Source organism: Solanum verrucosum, unplaced genomic scaffold (genome assembly GCF_900185275.1).
Source record: "Solanum verrucosum unplaced genomic scaffold, falcon-dt-bn FXZP01000165.1, whole genome shotgun sequence".
Lineage (NCBI taxonomy): Eukaryota > Viridiplantae > Streptophyta > Magnoliopsida > Solanales > Solanaceae > Solanum > Solanum verrucosum.
This window is the reverse complement of record NW_026020340.1, coordinates 1,249,723-1,274,258: the sequence shown is the minus strand read 5'-3', so window position 1 is coordinate 1,274,258 and position 24,536 is coordinate 1,249,723. Positions and strand designations below refer to the sequence as shown.

The 24,536-nt window shown below is 34.2% G+C and overlaps 2 protein-coding genes across 3 annotated transcripts in view; one reads left to right on the top strand and one right to left on the bottom strand.

The window, feature by feature from the left end:
• The window catches only part of LOC125837043 (uncharacterized), a 142,092-nt gene that overhangs the window by 62,797 nt on the left and 54,759 nt on the right, over positions 1–24,536 (bottom strand). The gene's annotated exons all lie outside the window — the stretch shown is intronic.
• On the top strand, positions 12,498–17,488 carry LOC125837014 (protein SEEDLING PLASTID DEVELOPMENT 1). Its single transcript, XM_049516152.1, has 9 exons — positions 12,498–13,228; positions 13,780–13,994; positions 14,480–14,630; positions 14,727–14,918; positions 15,098–15,260; positions 15,376–15,821; positions 16,145–16,321; positions 16,512–16,667; positions 16,921–17,488. Exons 1-9 carry the CDS (start codon positions 12,740–12,742, stop codon positions 17,218–17,220), a joined length of 2,289 nt encoding a protein of 762 aa, XP_049372109.1. The 5' UTR covers positions 12,498–12,739; the 3' UTR covers positions 17,221–17,488.

The following is a 24,536-nucleotide window of genomic DNA, read 5'->3' as shown; positions in this document are numbered from 1 at the left end:
ATTTACAAATTGACCGTCTTATTTTGTATGATATTATTTGCTTCAACACAAAATTTAGTAGTTAACAAAGTTTTAAAAAATTATAATATAAAATAAATTATAAATATTTATGTAATCATAAATTACGAAATTTCAGTTAAATATTTTTGATTTAATTAATTGTTATTTAAAAATTAATTAAATAAAATATGTTATTTTTTTAGTTATACATCAATTTTAAGTAGAAAATATATAATGTTTTACGAGTAATTAAAGCGAATACATATAACTAAATAAATGACATATTTTATGCATAGACTAATCAAAACACAATCAACTTGCTAAAAGATTTAAATAGAAAGTGTCTCATTAAAATTAGGAGTTAAAGATGAATGAAATAAGAGCTTATAAGTTCGAATATTTAAATAGAATATTTTGAAGTATGTATTAAGCCTTTTAAAAAATTATGTAATTTAAGACATGTCATAGCATACTGCTTAAAAGTATTTTATGACTTCAAAAATATGCCGTAACATAATCTCAAATTGAACCACTAATAAACATATATTATTATTTTTTAAATGTGGCATATAAAAACGTCTTGTGTGAAAAAAAGCTCTGTTTCACTCTTGCAACAGAACAATCAAATTTGATTTTTATATAAATTATTTACGCATTGGTTTGTTAATTTTTTGATTGAATAAGATCTACATAGTTAGAAACCGTATAGAATGTAATAATGAACTAATTCGATATTAGGAACAACTGAAAAAGCTTTCGAGTGTTTTTTTTTAAATTAAAAAGTGAATGGATCGAGACACAAATCTTAGTGAAATAGACAAAAGGGTTGTTCAGGTGGTAAAACACCCTTCACTTTTAATTTTAAGATTTTTGTAAGTTCTTCCGAAGGATCAAAGCGGGACGAGACGGAAAAAGAAAGGGCTCCAAAAGAAAAAAATTGGGCTGAAGTAAAAGGATAAGTGGCCCAAAAATGGATTGGAAAAGCTGGAGGCCCATTTATCAAGGATATAGAACCCACCTATGAACCCATTTGGATTTCAAAATCAAATTGAAGGCAACCCGATTTTATTAAAACATTTTTTTAGGAATTTTCGCATATAGCCACTCAAAAATAACCTAATTACGTTTCATAGCTATAGTTTGCTAATTACGATTCATATCTACATGTTATAGGGAGGAGAGTGGCGAGCGAGACTGGGAGATGGAGGAGAGAGGCGAGCTAGAGAGGGCAAAGAGTGAGAGAGAGGTGAATTGTATATGTATATCGATTAGATAATTCTATATTATACATATGTATTTGTATATTCTGGCGAGAAAGATTGGGAGAGAGAGGAGAGAGGCGAACGAGATTGGGAGAGGGAGGATAGAGGACAATAATTTGTATAATTCGCATCTTGTTTGTATAATTCGCCGGTACATTTGTATAATTTGCGTGTTTTTGTATAATTGAGTAATATAAAGTCTGGAATTATATAAATATAATAAAACTCGAAATAACGAATTGATGCAAACATAAACATATGAACTTTAAACAATTATACAAAATATTTTATACAATTACATTATATAAATTATATCATACAAATTTCGAAAACTACTCGTTTATACAAACTTTAAAAAGTTATACACAAAAAAATTGAATGTATATGATGACAAAACTGAAAAACCAAAGAATATACAAATATAAATCAAACAAAGAATTGTTAGTTGCGAATTATACAAATGTAGCGAATTATACACATACAAACGTGGCTAATATACAAACTCGAAGTCAGCCCGCGTAATTAATGGTTAATGTTAGTCGCGAGTGATAATTATAGTAAACTATAGCTATAATGAGTAATTAAGTAGTATAAATTTGCTTAACCGCGTATTTTTTCTTTTTTTCATGGATATTTATGCGGGGCAATCACTTCTTACAATATTATTTATGCTCTAGTCATTGGACTAATTTCGAAGCAAAATCCTGTAGTAATATCTATACAAAGATGCAAGTTTTGACGATCTGTTAAGTTTTGTGAAAAACTATATCAAAATTACTAAACAGTTTATGTAATACAATTTTAAGGATTTGTTACTTTTGATAATATGAGTCTTGTTTATCCATTATAACTTATAGTGATTTGTTAAGACAAGTTCATAATTTATTTCAAAGTTACGACACAATTCTTATTAAAGTCATAACAATCACACAACAAATATGGCAAGACTAGCATGCACATTTATTATAACTTGTGGCAAACTTCGAGTTCGACTAATAAAATAATTTGCAAAACATATTTTAACAATGTCAAAATTTAAGTAGTGTCACAAAATCAATTTATTTATGCCAATCACGCAAATAATTCATTACCCTATATGAATACATGAAGTAATTTGTGCTCAACATAAAATTAAATAGATAACAGACCCAAGTCATATCCACTAAGGGGTTAGGGTGGTTTGATAGCTGATGGGAGAAATATTATATATGTATTACATTCTGTATGAATAACATCATGTTTGATAGTTGATTAAGACTATGCATGTATAAAATCAATACGATATTTGATTTGCAATTTAGAAAAGTGTATAACTAATACATGTGAAAGAATCTATGTACAATTTTATGCAGAATATAAGATGAAATAACGAATACAAATAAGTAATACATGAATAACTAATTCGTTCATAAACTAATATATCTATGGGGACCTTTTACACAACCACTCAAAAATAGCTTAATTACGCTTCATAGCTATAGTTTGCTAATTACGATTCATAGTTACATGTTATAGGGAGGAGAGTGACGAGCAAGATTCGGAGAGGGAGGAAAGAGGCGAGCGAGAGAGGGCAAAGACTGGAGAGAGGTGAATTGTATATGTATATCAATCAAATAATTCTATTTATGTAACTGGTATACATAATATGTATTTGTATATCTGTTGAGCAAGATTGGGAGAGGAAAGAGATAGGCTAGCGAGATTGGGAGAGGCGGGCATAGAGTGGAGAGAGGTGAATTGTATCTGTATATCTGTCAGATAATTGTATATATGTAATTGATCTACATATGTTTTGTATATCTGGCCAGAGAGATTGGCAAAGTGAAGAGAGATGCGAGTGAGATTCGGAGAGAGAAGAGAGAGACTGTCACGCCCCGAGCCTACACCCTGGGCAGGACCAACACCCGGAGACTATTTTTGGCCCCAAGCGAACCCTTGGCCTGACTTTCTTAACTCAGCGAAACCTAACTCAACAGAATAATTCAATGCAAATGCCAAGTTACACAACAACTTAACTTATAAAAATCTGGCCATAAGGGCAACTCGAATCTCAAAATAGGATATTTACATATATACATAGATGAGAGACTCAAAAACTAACTGACTGACTGTTTATGAAGCCTCTAAAATACTGAGATGGATGTTGGGACAGACCCCGCAACACCCTAATAAAACAAAACTAAGAATACAAAATAATTGAGTCCTCCGGAATGCAAGAAGGCTCACCACTGACTCTGGAGTGCTCAGCTGGATCAACGACGTGCAGGATGCTGATTCGGGGTACCTGTATCTGTATCGTCATAAGATGCAGGCCAACTGGCATCAGTACATTGAATGTACGAGTATGCGAGCTGGAAAACTAAGCAACATAGTCTAGAAGGAAATCTGGAAGAAACTGAATAACTTACCTGGCTTAACTCAACTCAACCTGACTGACTTCTTTCAATATAAGGCAATTTTAAAACAAGTGCGATATAAAGAAAGACTGTTTAAAACATGTTATAAACTCTGTGTGTATACAAAGATATAATAAGCCTGAGATGTATATAGAAATACAAATTAACTGATGTATATAAAAATATAATACTTTATGTGTATGAAAATACAATAACTGCTGTGGGAGTTTCTCTAACCGACAACCATCACATAAGAGCTATAATGATGATACAGTGATCGACCTCACGCTGCCAGAGCATTCTATACCCGGCCAAAGGTACAAGACCTGAACTGCCTAATGGATCCATTAGTCTATCTGGAAAATGATTCATCTAAAAAGTATGATCATTTTCTACCCATGGTGGCTAACATGGTTCTCTGGGGGCTGTGGGTTCTTTGAACGCTCCCCCAATTCGGTGCTCGATACTACTCCCAAAAATGTACTGGCTCTTATGTTTTTAAAACATATGTCTTCTTGCTGATTTGAGATAATTACTCAAAAACTAGCCCGAAGGCTCTTTGGAAATCTCAGTTTCCAACCTTGTTTAAATGTAAAAACATTTCTTTAAAACTTTTTTGGGAATACATAGTTCCCTAATAACTTTGAGAAATGAACTCAACTTTATGTTCTTGATTTAACTTGAAACTCTATACTCTTTGCTTGCCTTGCAACTTGAGCCTTAGAATAAAGTTAAAACGTTCAATAAAGACTCTTGAACAACTTTAAAGACTTGCTTTGACTCATTTTTTTTAACTTCTAGACTTAACTCTTAATTTCACTTGACTTGGAAACTAACTCTCCTTGAATTGGAATTATGAAATTCAAGGTGTTTGACCACATGTTATGGACGAGTTCTTGACGTTTAAACGTACCTTGGAGTGTTGGAAACAACTAGGAAACATAGGTACAATACCAAGGAACATGCATGAGAAAGTGTGAAAAGAATGGGGGAACTTGACGTCCTTGGTGCTCTGCAAGGCGCGGAGCGCCAGCCCTTGAAGCTCAGAAGGCCAGCTGAGGCGCTCTGTAGGGCGCGGCGCCCCAAGGGGTGAAGTTCAGAACACTTCTTGGGGCGCGATGCAAGGCGCGACGCGTCACCCCTTTTCCCCGACAACTTCGACTTTTCTCCTTCTTTTCTCCAACTCTAAACCTTCTAAACTCCAAGGTTTCCAACCCGAAACATTTAGAATCATAAATCCATCAACATACAATAGATTTCAACCCAAAACACAACTGGAAACATGCCCAAATCAACAAGAACTTCAACAACACAATCAACAACATCAATAACACAATCAACAACACAACCAATAACTTCAACAATACAACCAATCTTTTCTTGAAAATAAAACGAGTTTGGCGTGTGGGGGAAAGGACCAACCCCAACACTATGAACTCACATACCTAGTAGGGATCACCCCCGACGATATCCACGACGATCTTTGACGGAAACTTGTTTGATCTCCTCTTTCTTATCTTCTTCTCCTCTTCACTCACAAGCCCTAGCTCTCACTCTCTAGAATGGGACCAAAATGATCCAAAAATCAGCCTAACACCACAATATAACCCCAAAAGAAATAGCTAGGGAAAGACCAAAATGCCCTTAAAATTTCCGGACGGATTCCCTGCCAACTGCCCAACTTTCAAAGGGCATAACTCGCTCATACGAACTCGGAATCGAGCAAACTCGGTGGCGTTGGAAAGATCATTCCACAAGCTTCGCAATCATAACTGGAACTACTCCTAACTCATTCTGAGCTAGGAGTTGTGACTGATCAAAGTTGGCCAAAACTCACTGATTTCCCACACTAAACCAAATTTCCAGATTTTGAATTTTCTTCCAAAAATGACTATTTCCAATTTCAAGCTTTTTCATAGTTATTTCAAATTGCCAGATGTTACAGAGGCGAGCGAGAAAGGTCAGAGAAAGGAGAGAGGCTAATTGTAATTGTATATATACGTGTATAATTTGTATTTGTATATGTATAACAAAGGACAAAAGACGTAATTAAAACTAAAATTAAGTTGTGTGCCGTAATTAATTCAAACCATAGCTATATTAGCTAATTAACTAGTATATGTTTGCTTTACTGCATAATTTTCCCTATATAATTTTCCTCATAACTAATTCATATATTACTAATATCTTTGTATTTCTATCCAACTATCAAACGACTCCTAACTTTATTTATTTGGCCTATTTTATAAAAATGAACTATTTAAATTAATGTTAAATTTACGTAGAAAAATAATTTCCAACGTCATAATCTTCCCCCATAGATATCTTCCCATTTTTGTTTGTCAAAGAAGAATCCGTTTTTTCTCCTTTCATTTGATAATCGTGCACGCCTTATTCACATGCCAAATGAGAACACTTCAAACTTGACGAAATTGCCTTTCAAATTGGCACATATTTAACTTTTTGTTGTTTAGCAATCGAATTTTCGTTCAACCGAATATAAACTTTTCAAAGAGAGGCATCATGTGAGATATTATTTGTGTTATATTTTGATGTAAAAATATAAATTTATATCCCATGCAAAAAAAAAGTTATTTTTTGACAACTCTTTAATTCTAACATTCTATGTGGTATGTTTCAAATCATAAAATTTAAAAATAATTTGATTTATTATATATATTTTTAATTCAAAACCATAAAATTCAAAAGTATTTCTTACTTTCTTAAATTTCAGAATAAAATTCGGACAAACAAATTGAAATGCACTATTCTAAAAGCTAACACACAAAATAGGACCAATAAAAATTGTAGTTGAGTGGTAAGTACTCTTTCATTCTTAATTAGAGATTCTGAGTTTGAGTCTCTGTGGATACGGAGTCACGTTTTCGGATTCGAGACCGTTTAAACTTTTGAACAACTCCCTTTTGTCATTCGAAGCTAAAGACTAACACACAAAATAGGATTAACAATGATTATGATAAAGTTGTTAGTACTCCTTCATCTTTAATTAAAGGCTTACAATTTGAGTCTCTCTAGGTATGTGTTGAGATTGATTAGACTAATTAACAGAAAAAGTAGTTAGAGTCAGTTAGTGCAGTTGTTAGTGTTAAACATAATTAGTTAGCTAAGTTGTTTTAGTAGTTAGCTGGTTGATTTTACATTGTTGTATAAATTAGCTTGAACATGTATTTTGTATTCTCAAGTTTTTCAATACACAGAAGAGTTTCTCTCTTCTTCTTCTTTCTTCTTCAAGCTTCTATGGAGGTTCATCACAGATTGTTAATGGAGTTTTGTCTCTAGATTTCAACATGGTATCAGAGCTCGGTTCCTCCATTTATCTACTTCTCAATCATCCACTCGTTTGTCATCATCTGATAAATTTCAATTGAACCTATTTCATCTTTTCCCAATTTCCCCAATTTTCCTGCAAATTCTCGATCTCTGTCTCATCAATTCTCGTATATTTTTCTATCGTAGTGCTTCAATTTTACTTGTTAAGCCTTCAATTTCATCTTCTTTTGTTGGATTGTTAATTCGATTGATCATATGGCGGGAGACAAGGAGACCATAGATTCGACTGATCCTTTGTACATGCATCCCTCTGAAAGTGTTGGTTCCGGAATCACTCCTGGTATTTTTGATGGAGCTGGATACAGGTCATGGCGGTGCGGTATGCTACGTGCTTTGTCAGTGAAGAACAAAATGGGATTCGTCAATGGGAAGTGCAAAAAGCCAGATCCAAAAGATCCTCTTCTCAATCAATGGGAACGTTGTGACGATATGGTCACTTCATGGATATTGCATTCACTTTCAAGAGATATTGCTGATAGCTTACAGTATGTTAACAATGCTGCTGAGCTCTGGCAGGAGCTAGAGGACAGGTATGATCAAACTAACGGTGCTAAGATGTACCAACTGCAAAAGGAAATCAGCGACTTAACTCAAGGATCCATGGATGTTACTACTTACTACACTAAGATAAAGCGATTGTGGGAGGAGTTGGGAACATTGGATAGCAACAATCAGTGCAGTTGTGTGTGTAACTGTGGTGCTAAACTCATTATGCACAAAGTTGAGCAGGATAGGAGGCTTATTCAATTCCTAATGGGACTAAACGAAGTGTATACAGTTGTACGGGGAAGCATACTGATGATGAATCCTCTCCCTACCATTGCTCAAATCTTTTCTATCCTGATTCAGGAAGAGAAACAACGGGATGTCAGACCACGAAATCATCTAACCACAGAGAGCACAGCTCTGAATGCACATGGGAACACTCAATTTAGAACAAATTACAATACCACAGGAAACAAATACAACCAACAGTTCAATAGAGGCAACTCTTCAGGTCTTCGATTGTTTTGTGATTATTGCAAGAGGCCAGGACATATCAAGGAAAAATGCTATAGGCTTCATGGATTCCCTCCAAACTTCAAATTCACAAAAGGTAAAAATGCTGCTGCTGCAGCTGTACAAGGAGGATCTAGTGACATGTTAGATAACCATCTTGAGGGCCTTAACAACATGAAAGTTGATGATACTGGTAGTCTTACCCTGACCAAGGAACAACAGTCCCAGCTGATGCATCTGCTTGGAAGCTTTCAGAGTGGACAAGTTTGTGAGAACTTAGGCAATATCACCAGTGGAGCGGCAAACTTTGCAGGTATTCTTGCCTGCTCTACTCACAGTGAAGTTATGGCTAATCTTTCATATAAGTGTTGTCATTCACCTGCTAAGTTCTGGATCCTAGACTCGGGAGTATCTAACCACATGTCACATAATAAGGAACTCTTTACCAACATTAGGACCTTATCTTACCCTTTCTTAGTTACCTTACCAAATGGATACAAGGTGAAGGTGACTGAAATAGGTGATGTTGTCCTTAGTCCAATTCTAACATTGTATAAAGTGTTGTTTGTTCCTAATTTCAAATTCAATCTTATTTCTATACATTCCCTAACTATACACCTTTTCAAATCTAATGTTAGTTTTTCTGCCGTTTCATGTGTCTTGCAGGCCCCTTCAATGAAGAGGCCTCTGGAGATTGGTAGAGCAAAGAATGGCTTATATTTCTTGTGTGCAGAGTGTCAATCTCTTGAGTCTACTCAGTTTTCTCCTCATGTTTCATTTACTGCTTTATCTCCTTCTGTTGTGAACAACTGCAAGTCAAAAGTTGTGTGTGATATTCCTACTCCTGATACTGTTACTTTGTGTAATACTCAACAGACTTGTTCCCCATCCCATATCCCTCTTTCTGTAAATAGTTGTCATTCAGCAAATAAAGAAGTCTGTTCTCTCATGAATTTTTTCTCTACCACTCCTACTACTTGTTCATCTACTGGAAAATGTGTGGATTCTTTGTGGCATAATAGGTTAGGACATGTTCCTTTTGTTAAAATGAGAGGGATATCCTCCATACCAGCTCAATTTGCTTCTAAGCAACCTTTTCTATGCCAAGTCTGCCCAATGGCAAGACAAACCAGATCACCATTTCCACAAAAGTCACTCTCCTCCACCAACAAACCTTTTGACCTTCTACACATAGATATTTGGGGACCATATCATGTAAACACACACAACAATTATAGATATTTTGTAACCATGGTAGATGATTATACTAGGTCCACTTGGACACACTTGATGAGTTGCAAAGGCAACACTTTACAAATTCTAAAAGCTTTTGTTCAAATGGTAGAGACTCAGTTTCAGACCTCTATTAAAATCATTAGATCAGACAATGGTTTGGAGTTCACCAGTAATGAAGCCATTGCTTTTTATCAGTCAAAAGGAATTATACACAAAAAATCATGCCCATATACACCACAACAAAATGGTGTAGTGGAAAGAAAACACAAATACCTTTTAGAAACATCAGGGCACTCCTATACCAATCAAAACTTCTCATAAGATATTGGGGAGAATGTCTTTTGACTGCCACTTACCTAATCAACAGACTACCATCTGTTTCCCTAAAGAATAAGTGTCCATATGAGCTCCTTCACCAAAAGAAACCCAATTATTCTCATCTCAGGTGTTTTGGATGTTTGTGTTATCCTACCACCCTCAAACCTCACAAAGATAAATTTGAACCTAGAACACAACCTCACATTTTTATAGGATACCCCTTTGGTACAAAAGGATACAAGGTTCTTGACCTGGCCACCAAGAGGATACACATATCTAGGGATGTTATTTTTCATGAGAATGTTTTCCCTTTTGCTCTCTTGCCAGTTCATTCATCTTTTCCCACTGTATTGCAGCATGTAAATTCTGAGTCTCTTTTCTTGTTTCCTGAGGACAACACTTTAACTACATGGAAATCACAGACTGGGGACATACATTCATCTAATGATGCAGCACCTAACACCTCACCATCCTCATCACATACCATCACTAATGAATCACCTAACTTCCGTGTTGACCCTAACCAAAATACTTCCCACAACCATAATGCCGAACAAAGTCCTGAACATGCATCTACCACTGATAATCATATGACTGTACCAACACCTGTACCAGCACCTAGGAGATCCTCTAGAACTCTCACCACACCATCTCACTTGAAAGAATTTGTTTACTCCCTACCTTCACTTAAAAATCAACCCACATCTCTGAATGCTCTTCTCACCAACACAAACCAATTCTCCTTTTCTTCCTTAGATCCAGACAGTCAGCAGACCATGATTAATACTTTTCATGATAGAGAACCTGACTCCTATGAAGAGGCAGCCATGAATCCTGCATGGCAAGCAGCCATGACACAGGAGTTTGAGGCTTTACATGCTAATCGAACTTGGGATTTAGTTTCCTTGCCTGCAGGAAAGAAGACTATAGGGTGCAGATGGGTCTATAAAATCAAGCACAAGGCTGATGGATCTGTAGAAAGATTCAAGGCAAGATTAGTGGTGAAGGGATACACTCAACAGGCTGGAGTTGACTACACTGAAACCTTTTCACCAGTGGTGAAAATGACCACTGTCAGGACCCTAATTAGTGTAGCTATTAAGAAGGGCTGTAGGCTTTATTAATTGGATGTAAACAATGCATTTCTACATGGGGACTTGCATGAAGAAGTTTACATGGAAGCTCCTCAAGGATTGGACATGGATACTCCACAGTTGGTGTGCAAATTAAAGAAATCCTTGTATGGTTTAAAGCAAGCAAGCAGACAGTGGTATGCCAAACTCACAGAAGCATTATATTCAAAAGGATTTGTCCATTCAGCTGAGGATTATTCACTCTTCTACAAAAAATCATCCACTTCATCAGTGTTTGTGGCAGTGTATGTAGATGATATAGTGCTTACAGGGACAGACTTGATAGAGATCAATAACTTAAAGTCTTTTCTGCATGACTCTTTCAGGATCAAGGATTTGGGTCAATTACACTATTTTCTTGGCTTTGAACTGTTTTATAGAAAAGATGGTGTCATCATATCTCAAAGGAAGTTCACTACAGAGTTATTAAAAGAGTTTGATTGCATGTCATATTCAACAGTGACTGCTCCATTAGAGTGTAATGTTAAGCTACTGGCAGATGAGGGACCTCTACTCAGTGACCCTACTTATTACAGAAAATTAGTGGGGAAACTTAACTTCCTTACTAACACTAGGCTGGATATAGCATATAGTGTACAACATTTGAGTCAATACATGCAAGCTCCCAGAGAGCCTCATCTCAAGGCTGCAATACATGTCCTCAGGTACTTGAAGAATGATCCTGCCCTAGGAATTTTCATGTCAAGAAACCCCACATTTACTTTAAAAGCATTTTGCGACTCAGATTGGGCCTCTTGCCCTGACTCTAGAAAGTCAGTTAGTGGATACATTGTAATGTTTGGGGCTTGTCCAATTAGTTGGAAGTCAAAGAAACAGGCTACAGTGTCTCTTTCTTCTGCTGAGGCAGAATACAGGTCTATCAGGATGGTAGTTGGAGAATTAATTTGGTTGAGAAGAATCCTGACAGAGTTTGATGTGTCTTGCACTGGTCCTACTCATGTATATTGTGACAGTCAGGCAGCAGTCCATATAGCCAAGAATCCTGTCTTCCATGAACGTACAAAACATATAGAGGTGGATTGCCATTTCGTGAGAAACAGCATACATAATGGAACCATCACCCTTCATTATGTCTCAACACATGAACAATTGGCTGATGTGTTTACTAAGGCTTTAACAGGGATCAAGCACACTGCAATATTGCGCAAGTTGGCAGTGGATTCCTCCCCTCCAACTTGAGGAGGGGTGTTGAGATTGATTAGACTAATTAACAGAAAAAGTAGTTAGAGTCAGTTAGTGCAGTTGTTAGTGTTAAACATAATTAGTTAGCTAAGTTGTTTTAGTAGTTAGCTGGTTGATTTTACATTGTTGTATAAATTAGCTTGAACATGTATTTTGTATTCTCAAGTTTTTCAATACACAGAAGAGTTTCTCTCTTCTTCTTCTTTCTTCTTCAAGCTTCTATGGAGGTTCATCACAGATTGTTAATGGAGTTTTGTCTCTAGATTTCAACAGTATGAAATCGCATTCTCAAGTTTGAGACCATTCAAACTTTTAAACAACTCTCTCTTGTCATTCGAGCAACTTCCTCTTGTCAAAAACATGCAAACAAATTGAAATATGCTAAGCTAAAGACTAACACACAAAATAGGACCAACAAGGATAAATGATTATGATATAGTAATTAGTACTTCTTTATTCTTAATCAGAAGTTTTAAATTTGAGTATTTTTACGTACGGAGTCGCATTCTCAAATTCGAGACCATTCAAACTTTTGAACAATTTTTTATTTTTCTGGCAAGCTAGTAAGAAGTGTCTCAATTTTGTGTGGTCCGAAAACAAAGCTACCCACGTGGTTCCTTCTCCATGGTCATTGTAATGGTTTTCTTCTTCCTAATGGACCCTACTTGCCCTCCATTGTAGGAGATCCTTTCGAATCTTCTTCTCTTTCTTCTCCTCATCATCTATTTCTCTTCACATTTCAGCAAAATCCATTAACACAACATCTTGTACAGTTCAAAAAAGAAGAAAAACAGTGTATAGAAAGTGGGGTTTTTTGTGAGCTGAGGTGAAGAGATACAGAATGAGTGCTTTGTATTCCACTTTTATCTTGATTGATCTTCAGAGTTCTTGGTACTCAGCTAAACAGATACCCAATTCCACTTTTTGTTATTTAAACCAGTCTCAATTTCCTTCTTCCACGTTGTCAGCGGCATTTCGTCGAACACGTGGTGGGCGGGGTAGATTTCCGGCGGCTTCATCGTCGATTCAGTCACCGGGAATCAGGAGACCGAGGGAACGTTCCGGTGCCGGAAATGGGTTGTCGTTGTTTTCTCCTAATTCGCCTTCTACTTCGAGTTCCGGGGATGAGGTTGTGTCGGATTTGGACTTGTTCTTGGAGTTAGTGCCACTGAGGATGAGGAATGAGCTATTTATGCATCAGGAGATTGGGAAGTTAGTTGAGGTAGTTATGGATTTAGGTAGAAAGCCCCTCGCGCGATTTCCTTCCGGTGATTGGATCATTTCGGAGCAGCCTGTAATGCTTGAGGATCTTCACCATGCCATTTCAAAGGTTGTATGAGTAAATAAATATTACTAGCTTCGTTTCAATTGGTTTGTTTTAAAAAGAATGCATCTTTCCTTTATTGGCAACTCGACCACAAGATTAAATAACATTTTAGTATAATCTAAGTATCTTTAGTTTAATATCACAAGATTGAAAAGTCGTACTTTACTTTCTTAAGCTCTGTGACAAAATCAAAACTAGACAAACAAATTGAAACGTAGGAAGTATTGCAAGTGTGATGTGTCTAATTTAACTGAAAATTGTAGGATTGACTTTTCATATGTAGTAGTATAATAGTTAGCAGTATTGTCATGTAGCAGGATAGAAAATTGTGGATCTGATTGTGAGATCACCTTTGTAGAATAGAAGTTCAAAAATTAAAACTAAAGATTGTGCTTTACCTTTATTTTATTGTATTTGATTAGTGGGAGTCAAAATTCATTGATCTGAATGCGACTTATGGTAATAAAATAAGATAGAAGTACTTCTAAATAGTATGACTGTATGGTTATGAAATTTGTTGGTTAAAGTTGATAAATTTGCTTCATTATTTATAGGTGGGGGATTTCTCAGATGACAACCGTTCAGGTATTGACAGTTCCCTACATCGTATTAGTGCAATTAGAAACCGTAAAATGCAAATTATTGGCCTTACCTGCCGGGTTGGTCGAGCTGTATCTGGAAGTGCTGAGATCATACGTGACTTGGTTGAAGGAGGTGGTTCCATATTGGTGATAGGTCCTCCAGGGGTTGGTAAAACTACCTTAATCAGGTATCAAATTTCTGTTTGCTTTGTATTAACCTCCCAAAAGTGATTGCTTGTCATTGTTTAGTGCTACTTGTTACTAAGTTGTTTACCCATGAGTTTCCTTCATATTAGTAGTTGTAGTATTACTGTGGGAGTTTCTTGTTATTCCATTGTTGTTACTATTTAGTGTTTCTTGCACTTCAACTGTCATATTACTTTGCTGTAGTGACTGTTCCTTTTCTTTAAGTACATTTTATCATGCTTTCTTTAGCATTGTGTCTTGGCTTCTTCTCTCTCGTTTTTTTTATCCGAACTGCTTTTACGTGAGCCGAGGTTCTATTGGAACAACCTCTCTATCTCCCAAGTCCCAAGGTAGGATAAGGTCTGCGTTCACACTACCCTTCCCAGACCCCACTTCTGGGATTACATTGGATATGTTGTTGTTGTTGATTAATCTGAATGAAGAATGGCTGGTACCTATCAATGAATGTGAAGCTCTTTCTGTGCAGAGAAATAGCCAGAATGCTGGCAGATGACCAGAAGAAACGAGTCGTTATTGTTGATACATCTAATGAGATTGGAGGCGATGGAGATGTTCCTCATTCAGGTATTGGTTGTGCAAGAAGGATGCAAGTCCCAAATGTTAACCTGCAGCATAATGTGAGCAGTGAACTAAAATTTGATTTTGGTTTCCTGCATTTCTTATAACCTCTGAACCACAATCTAATTTCTCACTCTCTCTCTTACTTCGAGCAGGTAATGATCGAAGCAGTTGAAAACCATATGCCCCAAACCATCATCATAGATGAAATAGGTACAGAGCTTGAAGCATTGGCTGCTAGTACAATTGCTCAGAGAGGAGTACAGCTTGTTGGGACTGCTCATGGAAGTACTATTGAGAGTATAGTAAAAAATCCATCCTTACAGATGCTTGTTGGTGGCATAGAGGTGTTGAACCCTGTCCCTCTTCATTCTGATTATATGTCACAATAATTTGTAATACATGTGAACAGTTTGTTAAGTTTCAACTTTCTTTAACTTTTCTCAGAACAATGTTTAGTCAGATTTTCACAGGGAACATTTTTCATCTAGTCCTAATATATTATGTTTTTTTCACTTTGAATCAGAGTGTTACTCTTGGTGATGAGGAAGCAAGGAAAAGGAAAGTACAAAAAACAATTCTCGAGAGGAAAGGTCCTCCAACCTTCACATGTGCTGTTGAGATGATATCAAGAACTCAGTGTCGTGTTCACCATAGACTAGATTTAACAGTAGATGCTTTATTAGCAGGTACATTAGAGTTTGCTTTCCTACCCTTTCAGAATTTTCTTACATTTGCGAAATCTGTGGATTATGTTCAGCAGCTGATATTAGGTTTCTATATTTGATCTTTTTGTGGATGCAGGAAAATCTCCTTTGTTTGAGATACGGGGATTGGAGAGTGAAGCCGAAAATTTGATCGAGTCTTCTCCATTCACTCAAGAGGACAATGTTAATGACTTTGAGCTAATTGATAAAGTGGAAAAGAAGGATAAAATGGAGTCTGATAGGGAATATGTAAAAAAGAAACCTAAAGTGGAGTCTGATATGGAGTATGTAAAAAAGAAAGATAAAGTGGAGTTTGATATGGAGTATGTAAAAAAGAAAGTTAAAGTAGAGTCTGATAGGGAGTACGTAAAAAAGAAAGATAAAGTAGAGTATGTAAGTTATAGCATGCAATCCAGTAACGAAGACAAAAAGATAAAATTTGAGTCAGATGAGGAAGACAATGATCATCCCAATTCCAAGAAATCGGGCACCAGTGGATATGCCAGCAAAAGGACCTCTCCTGTGTATGTTTATACTTATAAGGTAAGTTTGTGATTCCGTTTAGGCTATTATCATTTGGAGAGCTACATACACTGCCATATTTCCATTTGGTTTTCTGCCTCCAGCACATACTTTGCAAGGGGATACTGGAGAAATTTCTTTGTAGTATGTGTTTTGATAACTTGGATAGATATTATCTGTTAATGAAATGAAATTCAAAGATGTGTTTATTATGCAAAGGATATGAATCTTCATGAAAATATGATGCATTATTGGGGCTCATGGATGCACAAAACCTCCTCATACTGGGCGTACTTGACATTGATGTGTAGATTCAAGCCTAATCTATTTCTGGCTTATTGTAGATTCAAGAAGCTGATCTATTGCAAGTTGCAACTGTTATGGGGCTAGAGGAAGAAATTGAAGTAACAGATGATATTGGTATTGCAGATGCTATTCTAGCATCTAGTGCTGAAATGAAGCAGAATCCTTGGATTCGTAGCGTTGCCAAATTTCATCAAGTGCCTGTCTTTGTGGTAAAGGTATCTTCAAATGCCCTTTACTTACATATTTGTTTGTTTCAGGTCAATCACCTGACCTTCTAGATTGTTGTGAATCAAGAGACCTCCATTTTTATCTCTTTGGCTAGGGAAAGACGCCCAAGATTATTCTTTTTTCTTACTCGAGATGAGCTGCAGTTTTGAAATTACCATTTCTTTGCTTATTATGCAGTCAAATACCATGGCACAGATGGTGAAGGCTATCCGTATGATTCTTGGAATGGATTCTATTCACTCAAAACAACCATTGAAAGATTCATCCGATATTGAAATTCAAGATGATGCACCAAAAAGGAGACCTACATTGGAGGAGATCGATGCCTTAGAGGTTTGCCTCTTCAACTCCCAGGATATATGTTTGTTATTAAATCAGTAGCATTTCTAAGGGAGATATTATCCCGTTTATATTTTGTTTTATCTGACTTCTATAAGAGGGTAATAGTAATATAATTGGTGGATGATCATCATAACAAAAATTTTACTTGATCAAAATATGCATGATGATAAACCAAAGAAGTTGGCTCCTCACATTAGAAACTCAATTCAATTGATGGAATGTACATTTCTCTGTCTCGTGATAGGAGGTCCGCCTTGCAATTGAGTACATCGTCATACCTGGTGGTGAGGCTGTTGAACTTCTCCCAAGGCGCTCTGAGATAGTTGCCCAACAACTCAAGCTGGTCGAGAGTTATCAGTTGGCTGCAGAAAATTCAGGTACCGAATCAAACCCGAGACTGCAAATCCTTCCACAGAAACTATACAGGAAGACTTCTGTAAAGACCTTGAGATCCAGTTCAAGTCAGAACAGTACAGGTTCCGACTCATGGATTGGTAAGAACGGAGGCACTGGTGTTGCTCGACTGCCTTTCTTGCCTGAATAATCAGATAAGTTCCTTTACCGCCTTTTCAACCTTGGTTGAACATGTTAAAGGAAATGTACAGTGATGTATATCTGTATTTAAACCCCTGTAGATTCCATTGTTTGGTGTAATTCTTTTCGTCGCAGTGTTGTCTTCTCATGTATTCCTTGCTAAAAGCACTTTCAATACACTGTACATTGATGTAAATCCTCCAAAGGAATGAAATTTAGTAACACTTATTCCATAGAAATAAAACAACATTTGAAGCAAAATATAGGAGTCCCATTCTACTATATGTCCATTGAAGTATGTGTGCTTGTGTCTTCTATCATGTTATGAAAATGGACCTTGAGCCGCTCATGAGGTGAGAATTGTTCATGATTATACAAAAGAGACTGTAACTCGAACCCTCAACCAATGTGGAACTTTAACGCTCTTCCATTCCGAAATCTATGGTCCATTGTATTGTGATGGTGAAGCTGGTGATATTTCAGCACCTTGTAATTCCTTCTCTGGAAACTCTCATGTATTTTATTTGATGAATTTGTGCATTAGTAAGATTACTATTCTCTTCAATTTGTTCAATAAATTCAGTTAATGTGTATACCGTTTAGTATAAATATCCCGTGGACTTAGTCGAGGTGTGTATAACTTAGTCAAAGCATCACCACTAGTCCACTACCACCATACTCATGTGTATTCCCACAAGTGGAGATTGACTGAGGAAGGTAGAGTACATATAGACCTTACCTCTACCTCGTAGAGATAGCGAAGTTATTTCCGAAAGACTCTTAATTCAAGTAACACATCATAAAGTAATAAAAGACAAACTTGTATCTATAAGGTGGAATGTGTATAACAATGCAAAGAGTCTCCAACTTTATCTTTCAATAATATTTAGATATTTGCATACGTCTATTATAGAAAAGTAACTTGTTTTACGAAAAGTATCATTATAAAAATTATTTACACATTATACACATATTATACATGAATTATATATAAATCTGTCGGTTATTTTTAGTTTAATCAGTTTGATGGACGGTTATTAAGGCTGATTTTTTTATTTTTTTTGAAACAAAAGAATATATGATTTATATTCTATTTTTCTTTCTTGTTTGCTAGCATCAATATCGATGCTACCAAGTTTAATAGAGTACCAATCCAGCTCATTTTATGGAATTTTTAAATAAATTTTCATGCAATTAATAAGAGTTAATAGTTCTTCTCATTATATAATTTTAGAGTCTTCTCATTAAATTCCATCACTTCTTTATTTATTTTTTATTTAATAGTTAGTTGAACAGACTATAGCCAAATTACTGCTAATATCATTTTTAAAAAGAGGAGAAATATTATTATATCCACTGAATTATCATAATCTTTGACTCATTTAATTCACTGAATTATGTAACACTTTTTTACTCCTTTATATATTGCAAATCATGGCAAGGCAATTTACAATATTCTCTCAAAATTAGTACAAGAATAATTAGTTCAAGTATTTATAAATGGTAAAAATTTCTGTCTACTATTCATGTGTCCTCCTTGTCATTGTGTATCTATCTGGTTTGTGCATTAAGGCTCTCCTATTTTATTTTAAAATTATTTGTGTGTACTTAATGGAGATCTGAATAATTCAGATCTTAGACCATTAAATGCATCTGTTTATATTTAGATTTTATATACTTATTTGGTCCGAAGAGGTTTTATTCATTAAGATAATATAATTAAGAAGTATTTTATGTAAATAATTTACAGCACTAGTGTACGCCACAATCACCAGCCATCACCACTAATTACCTATGTCATCATCACCACCACTTTCAGTCACCGCCATAGTCCCCAACCACCTTTGTCCATCATAATCATCACTGACTGTCAGTTGCTACCACACTTACCGCTTTCATAATTATAATTATATCCACTTTCATTACTAGTACTGTTGTTACCTCTGCCATCACTATCAACCACTAACACCACTGTCAGCTACCACCAATATACAATATCGTCATCCACCACCATCATCAACTACTAACATCAACTAATTCTACCATCACAATCACTCCATCATCACACCAGTTTCTACAACATCAACCACATTCATCGTCACAACTATCATTATCATCGTTACTCACTACATACCAACATCAACCATCACCGCCTCCACCACTACAAACCATCTCCACTATAATTAGCGAACATAAATTTATTTACTTACTTAAATTAGATTATTTTAGTACTAATAATTTTTATTTTATTATTGTAGTCCTCAACCCCAAAATGGGCCAAAATCACCAAGTCATGGCCAAGGAATGCAGTGCCCAAATTGACAGTGCAACATGTGTGAAGAATGATGATTGTGGACCTGTCTGTCTAGCAGCATATAAAGAGCAATTATATTTTGCAGCTTGTTTGCAGAAGCCACCTGATCTTCATTATATTTGTGTTTGCTCATATTATTGTTAAAACGTGTAATGCTTTGTGCATCAAAAAATTATTCGTTCATCGTATTATTGAAGTGACAATGATAAATGTCTCTCTTTAGATTTTATCTAAATATAACAAGATTTATCATTCCAAAAAGGGATATTTATATAAATAGTCAGATAAATTTACTGTTTACTTTCTTTTATCGATATATATGAATCAGTCGAGGTAAATTGGTTCAAACACGATCACCACTACAATACCAACATATCCCACAAATGGAGACTAGGGAAAATAGAGTAAACATAAATCTTACTTTTATCTCATGAAAATAGAGAGGTTCTTTATGAAAGATCCTCGGCTCAAGTAACGCATAACAAAACATTAAAAAAAAATTTGACTATAACACCATGGTTATCTAGGAAAATAATAATTGTATTTATACCATGCAACAGTTAATGTAGATATAATCTAGCCTCGTTTGTTAAGATATTATGTTCACTTTTATAGCTATTTGTTATATACATGTATAACAACATTTGATATTTAAATTTTATTTGGCTATTATAGAAATAGAATACAATTATAAAAGATGGTCATTATAAAATAGTTTGACCGTATATATAAACATGCTAAATGGAGAGTACATAGTTTATTTTAAAAATGAGTCAAATTGACTATTAAGAAACGTAATATAACAACTAAAATGAAACGAAAAAATTAGTTTGTTGACCAAAAATTATTACTCCATTCACTGAATTAACATAATCTTTGACTCATTTAATTCACTGGATTACATAACATTTTTTTCTCCTTTATATATTGCAAATCATGGAATTTTTTTTTTACAATTCTCAAAAATACAAGCATATTAATAATTCAAATTCAAAGAATTTATAAATGACAAAAATTTCAGCCTACTATTCATGTCTCCTCCTAATTATCATTCTGTATCTGTCTGGTTTGTGCATTAAAACTCTCCTATTTTATTTTAAAATTATTATTTTTTCATTTATAGGTTATCTATTTATTTTATTATTCTTGTGATTCTCGTTTGAACTTAAAGTACTATATATGTATTTGTTCAATCATGAATGTTACAAGCTAATAGAGTCAAAATAGGCACTAAAATAAACTTAATTACGTTCTATAGCTATAATTTGCTAATTATGATTCTTAGCTACATGTTAGAGGGAGGAGAGAGGTGAGCGAGATTGGGAGAGGGAGGAGAGAGGCGAGCGAGAGAGGGCAGAGAATGGAGAGAGGTGAATTTAATATGTATATCTGTCAAATAATTGTATATATGTAATTGATATACCTATGTATTTGTATATCTAATGAGCGAGCGAGATTGGGAGAGGGAGGAGAGAGGTGAGCGAGAGAGGGCAAAGAGTGGAGAGAGGCTAATTGTATTTGTATATCTGTCATATATATATATATGTATGTATTATTTATATTTGTATATGTATAAAACAAAAGAGAGGAAGAGAAGAGAAAAACGACGTAATTATAACTAAAATTAAGCTGTGAATGATAATTAATGATAGGTATGTTAGCTAATTAACTAGTATATGTTTGCTTACCTGTATAATTTCCCAAAAAAAAAACTACAAATATATTTGTTTTCTTGAATTTGATTTCTTCATTAATTTTTTTTTAATAATATTTTTTTTTAAATTGTTGTAGTTGTTGACCCAACGATGGCTCAACGTAAGGAATGCCGTAACGATTATCACATGGTAAAATGTACTCTGAAAGAATATTGCACCCTTATTTGCCTGAGAAAATATAAAAGAAATTTATATTATTCAGATTGTATAATAAAGAGACCTGCTCGTATTGGTCATTGTGTTTGTTGGTACTATTGTTAAATACGCGGAATGCTTTCTGCATCGACAGATTATTTGTTCTTTGTAATTTTCTTTGAATTTCATCTAAAAATATTATAAGACTTGTCAGTTTTCTTGATCGAGTTATATAAGTATTGATGGATTAAAGATTTTATAAAGGACTTTTGATACATAAAAGTGTAGTGCCTATGATTTGAATTCTGTATATTATTCGTTCTTCGTTTCAATTGAAGTGACAATGAATAATGATGAATGCTCTCTTTAGATTTTATCTAAACATAACAAGATTTATCATTCCAAAAAGGGATATTTATATAAATAGTTAGATAAATTTACTGTTTATTTATTTTTAATCGGTATATATATGAATTAATCGAGGTAAGTTGGTCCAAATATCACCACTACAACACCAATATATCCCGTAGGTGGAGACTAGTGAAGATACAATATACACAAATTTTATCTCTATCTCGTGAAGATAGAGAAGTTATTTTTGAAAGACCCTCGGTTCAAGTAACGCATAACAAAACAATTTTAAACTATAACACCATGGTTACCCCCCTCCCCCCACCCAAAAAAAAATTGTGTTTATATCACGCAACCTCTAATGTAAATAATCTAGCATCTCCACAATAGCACCGTTTGTTAAGATATTGTGTTCACTTTATAGCTATGTTGTATAAATGTATAAAAATATTTGATATTTGAATTTTATTTGACTATTACAGACGTAATATAACAACTAAAAAGAAATGAAAGAATTTGTCTGTTGACTAGTCAATAGCTAAATTACTTGCAAGTATAATTTTTTTAAAAAGAAAGCTATAATTATATTCACTGAATTAACTACACAATCTTTGACTCATTTAATTCACTGGATTATATAACATTTTTTTCTCCTTTATATATTGCAAACCATGGCAGAACAATTTACAATATTCTCTAAAAAATAAAAGCATATTTATTATTCAAAGTATTTATAAATGGCAAAAATTTCAGTCTACTACTATTCATGTCTCCTCCTAATTATCATTCTGTATCTGTCTGGTTTGTGCATTAAAACTTTCCTATTTTATTTTCACATTATTTTTTTTTATTTATAGCTATAGTTTGCTAATTACGATTCTTAGCTACATGTTAAAGGTAGGAGGGAGGTGACCGAGATTGAGAGAGGGAGGAGAGAGGGCAGAGAATGGAGAGAGAGGTGAATTTAATATGTATATTTGTCAAATAATTGTATATATGTAACTGGTATACATATGCATTTGTATATCTAGCGAACAAGAATGGGAGAGGGAGGAGAGAGGCGAGCAAGAGAGGACGGCGACAAAGAGTGGAGAGAGGCTAATTGTGTTTGTATAGTTGTCATATAATTGTATATATCTGTATATGTATAATATGTATATGTATAAAAGAGGAGAGAGGCGACGTAATTATAACGTTGCGAGTGGTAATTTATGGAAACTATATCTATGTTTTCTAATTAACTGAGTAGTATATGTTTGCTTATCTGCATAATTTCTCAAAAAAAAAAATCTACAAATTTATTTGTTTTCTTGAATTTGATTTTTTTTTTTTTAATTGTTGTAGTTCTTGACCAAACGATGGCTCAACGTAAGGAATGTAGTAAGGATTTTGACAATGTAACATGTGCTGTGAATGAAGATTGCACCCCTCTTTGCCAAGGAACATATAAAGAAAATTTATATTATTCAGCTTGTGTGATGAAGACACCTGCTCATATTCATACTTGTACTTGTTGGTACTATTGTTAAATACGCGGAATGTTTTCTGCATCGACATATTATTCGTTCTTCGTTCTTTGTTTTCTTTAGATTTTATCTAAAATATTATAAGATATGTCATTTTTTTCGATCAAGTTATAAGTACTGATGGATTCAAGATTTTATGAAGGGCTTTTGATACATAAAAGTGTAGTGCCTATGACAACCTCTAATTTTGTGTTTTGGGATTCAAAATATATATATATATCATGTAATTTTATCTGATAAATACTCTTCCATCTCTAAATTTAATTAACTCTAAGTAACTAAAATATAAATCTGACCAGAAAATACATAGTTTGACCAAAATTATTTGATGTAGACTCCCTAGACATTAATAGGCTTAATAACAAATATGGATTAAATGTCATTAAATCAATCTTAATACTCGATTTTTGACTGGATTAAAACAATAATATTATCACAATCTGATTCATTTTTCACTATATAAATAGTACTATATATTAGAACCATGACTAAATTAAATAATTAATAACATAGACATAATTAATCAAAGTATAAATGGCTAAAGTTTCAGTCTACTACTGTCTTCTTCTTATCATCATCATGTTTTTGTCAGGTTTGTGCATTAACACTCTCATTTTCTTTAAAAAAATAAATCATTTTCTGTTTTCATTTTAATTAGCTGTTTTATTACTACTAATATTATTTTAGTTGAAAAGTTAGTACTTCCTCAACTTTAATTTGATTAATCTGTTTTAACTTAATCAATCATTTTGAATCTTGTAGTTTTAGATTAAAGATATATATGTATCAGAATATATCAAAACCTGGATTTGCTATTGCGAATCTTTAGAAAATAGTCTCGCTACTTCTACGAAATAGTGGTAAGATTTGTATACGTTTTACCATTCCCATACCCAAATTGTGAAATTTCAGTACTAGTAAATTGTTGTTGTTGTTGTTGTTGTTGTACTAGAATGTACCAAAATGTCTTTTAATCTTGTGGTCACTAACATATCATGTGGAGAATTAAAATTAAAGAACTGTAAAAAAAGATTTTTTTAAAAAAATAGATTAAAAAGAAAAGAAGAACAAACAAATTGAAAACGAATGAGTATTATCTTTTTCTTCAATCAAGAATGCTTCTAAAAAAACATTTTAGTACATAATTTTTTTATTAATAAGTTATTTAGAATTTTCTTAATTCGATATCTATTAGAAATAATCTCCATATCTTACAAAGATTAGGGTAATGAGATATCCTCTTCAGACCTCATTTGTAAATTGTAATTATTAAGTTATACTGAAT